The 3,342-nt window shown below is 35.5% G+C and overlaps 1 protein-coding gene across 1 annotated transcript; it reads right to left on the bottom strand.

Moving 5' to 3' along the window:
* Window positions 1–498: 498 nt before the first annotated feature.
* LOC128241769 (oligodendrocyte transcription factor 2-like) lies at window positions 499–2,433 on the bottom strand. The gene has a single exon (XM_052958851.1). It carries the CDS (start codon window positions 2,286–2,288, stop codon window positions 1,410–1,412), a length of 879 nt encoding a protein of 292 aa, XP_052814811.1. The 5' UTR covers window positions 2,289–2,433; the 3' UTR covers window positions 499–1,409.
* Between the last annotated feature and the right edge of the window lie 909 nt (window positions 2,434–3,342).

The following is a 3,342-nucleotide window of genomic DNA, read 5'->3' as shown; positions in this document are numbered from 1 at the left end:
TAATTTTGTTCCTTTTTTACTTGGTATTGACATCGGGCCTTTAAAGATGCACACTTACTCCCAAATAAGCAGTACCACAGTGAATACAAATTGTTTTAATTTACCCAAAAGGATAAATAAATATCGATAACAATCCGTGTAGGAAAAAAAAACACCTTCTTTTTAAGTCCCGAACTTAATTGTGCGGTATAAAATAAAAGAAAAAAGTACAAACCACTTCGGACCTCCTAACAGTATACGGACTCCCCCAGACAGCCCACACGCCTTCGGCTTCGGTCCGTTCAGTTTTGTGAGCTGTCTGGTCAACCATATCATTTTTTCCTCAACCAGAAGCATTTGCATGTCCGTCTCATCAATGAAAATAAACTGTATACTATTTTGGCCAAAAATGACATGTTTGAATGGAGAAGAAGTATTTTTGTCATTATTTTATGTTTCTTTGGTAAGAATTTATTATTCTTGAATAATCTTAACTACACCACATTGTTTCCAAATAAATAAATAAATAAATCAACTATTTGTTTCAAAATATTGTTGACAATATCTAAGCACTCACATTAATTGTTTGAATAAATCTTATAAGCTGGTATATTGAACATTTCTTTTCAGTACATACATTGTTATGATAAGCCAATGTCATTGACTACCATACATACACAGTTTTGCAACATACATAAGTACATTATAAAGTATACCAATCACCGACATTCGGAACACCTCGGTCATTTTCCATCGAAAACAATCTTGGACGTATATGGACGGCAAACAAGGTCAGATATCTTTACATTTACTTACGCTGCAAGTAGATAGCGTAGTAATTTCAATCTAGCAATTCAACTTAATGTCCTTACTCATGGGAATCTTAATAATTTATGAAATAATACACTTAACTGGCAATCAATTTAATCTTAAATATACAAAATACACATTACAACACTACAAATAATTAATACTATTATTTAAAATTTTACGAACTACTTCTACTGATGTAACGGCATACATCCGAGGTTGTTTTCGATGGAAAATGGCCGAGGTGTTCCGAATGAAACACTGAATGTCTATTTGTATAGCCAAACATAGTGTCTGCCAAACACGCATAAATGAATCAACATGCCCGCGACAAAAGAATTCATATTATATTTTTCTCAACACTACAAAAGAAGTTAATTACATATTTCTTTCTCAGGCAATGGAGATAAAACTGTTGAAACACTTAATTTAAATAATTAATTTACACAGTAAACAACGTTCATAATTAAATACAGTCATATACATTCAAATGGTTTATTTTTTTACTTGGCATCGTTTGCGCATAAATCTGTTCAAAAATGCCAGTCAAGCACTAGGTTCCCATATTTTGACGTCTGCAATGTTTCAGTAAAAAATCCTTTTATTCATACTACACATTTTCAATTAGCAGCATTCGAGGTCGGATTCCGACCTGCCAGAAAATCGGCGGAAAGTTTCAGGTCCGATGTCGGTCGTCGAAATCCAGGCATATTCGACCTTAGGTCAGCACTCTGTTTGGCCAAAATATGGGCGAATCTTTCGTCGTCCGTGTCGATTTCTCTTATCTCAGCCGGCGGAAATCTATTTGCCAAACCAGTAAAATGATCGAAGCATCCGTTGGGCGCGGCCATGGGAGAACTGGTTGCATTCATGTAACTGATCACCCTCCTCATCTCTTCCAGTGCATTCCCTTGCATAAGAATGTAGTTTTTTGCTAAAAGGAGGGTGGCGATTTTGGACAGTTTGCGGACCGACGGACTGTGGGCGTATGGAATGACGGATCGAAGTTCATCCAGCGCATCGTTTAAGTCATGCATTCGGCGTCTTTCCCTTGCATTAATATTCAATCGTACGACTTTCTCACCCTTTTGTTTCCTGATTCTGATCTTACCGTTTATGTTGTTTTCTTCGTAGTCTTGTCCGAACATGTCCGAACTGTCTTTGCCTTGTCCACAGAAGTCATCATCACTGCTTCCGCTTCCGCTGTTTTTGTCATTTTTCAAAATTTCTAGCATATTGAAATCAAATTTTCCGAAAGAACCATGAAAAGATTTCGAAAGCTGTGGCGGTGCATCGGTTGTTCCATTCCCAACATAACACGATTGCTCATGTTCGGATTTCATGATGTCATTTTCAACAGGGCTCCCTTCTCGTAAACGACGCTCGCCATTTTCTAAAACAAAGGGTCGCTGAATATCACAGTTTTCGTTTTGAGTATCCGAAGTGCTTGCCAATAAGTTATGCACGTCCAACTTTGAAAACCCGAGTTGTTTTTCCATTTTTGGTTATCACGAAAACTATCCGAAAAAAAATAGAATTCTGATCCATAAAGTTGTATCTATTTAAAAGCTTATAGTAGGTCCAAATTGCTCAGCATGCATACAAATAAGTGTCTTTATCAACGCCAACCGTCCGAAAAACCTTTGTCAAGTAGCGACCGACTATCCAGTTTCACTAAGAAATATCCCGTCGTTCCTTCGAAACTGATATCGGAAATTGTAACCAGTCTCGCAGCAAATTAAATAAAGACGATTAATTGGACAATTTGTAGCGCGTGTCACTAAAGCCGTTTTTCATTGGACGCTGTGTTAAGCCGGGGATTTCCGATACAACTAAATGGCCAATTATGGTAATTTGCATACCAGCTATTCATCGCCATTCTTTTGAATAAAAACTCAATTTTCACGCATCGGCATCTTTACAATAAAATGAAATATAGATTATATGAGTTTTTCATTTTAAAGATGCACTCTTTTCTTCCTAATAAGCAGTAGCACACTTATTACAATTGTTTAAATTTACCGAAAAGCATACATAACTATCGAAAACAATGGTTCTTTTGAATGGTACCATGATTAATTTGAAAGAAAGGTGCAAAAATCACGGTGTTTCCACCTTATGAAATGATATACTTTCAATATGATAAACTTTTCTGTAATCTTTTAGGACCCACCAGTCAATAAATATTTGTGCGCTTTCAACTATTAAATACACGGTTACAATATTGTTATCAGTAATCGTTTTCCATAAATGCATTATATAGTCAGTAGTTAAAGGTCTATCACTCAAAATTTATGTTTGTTATATTGATTAAAAATACGAGTATCACTTTAATGTGAGTTTCTACTTTTTCGTCTGGGTTCCTTAAATATCGCCTGTTTTACTATTTGTTTATTACAAATGCTCATAACATTGGACAGATGGCCAATTTATTTCTAAGCCTCGACAAATTGGATATTATGCTAATGATATTTCAATTGACAATTTGAAACAGTGTGCGCATTTTGTGAGCAGAAAATTATTGATATTCTCTAGCTTTGTGATTTTTGGAAT

The sequence above is a fragment of the Mya arenaria genome, chromosome 7 (assembly GCF_026914265.1).
Source record: "Mya arenaria isolate MELC-2E11 chromosome 7, ASM2691426v1".
NCBI classification, from domain to species: Eukaryota; Metazoa; Mollusca; class Bivalvia; order Myida; family Myidae; genus Mya; species Mya arenaria.
The sequence above is the reverse complement of the archived record's forward strand: the minus strand, read 5'-3'. Positions and strand labels throughout refer to the sequence as shown.

Bases quoted from the DNA above. Each gene is read 5' to 3' on its own strand.
- LOC128241769 (XM_052958851.1), bottom strand. From the start codon at position 2,288: ATGGAAAAACAACTCGGGTTTTCAAAGTTGGACGTGCATAACTTATTG.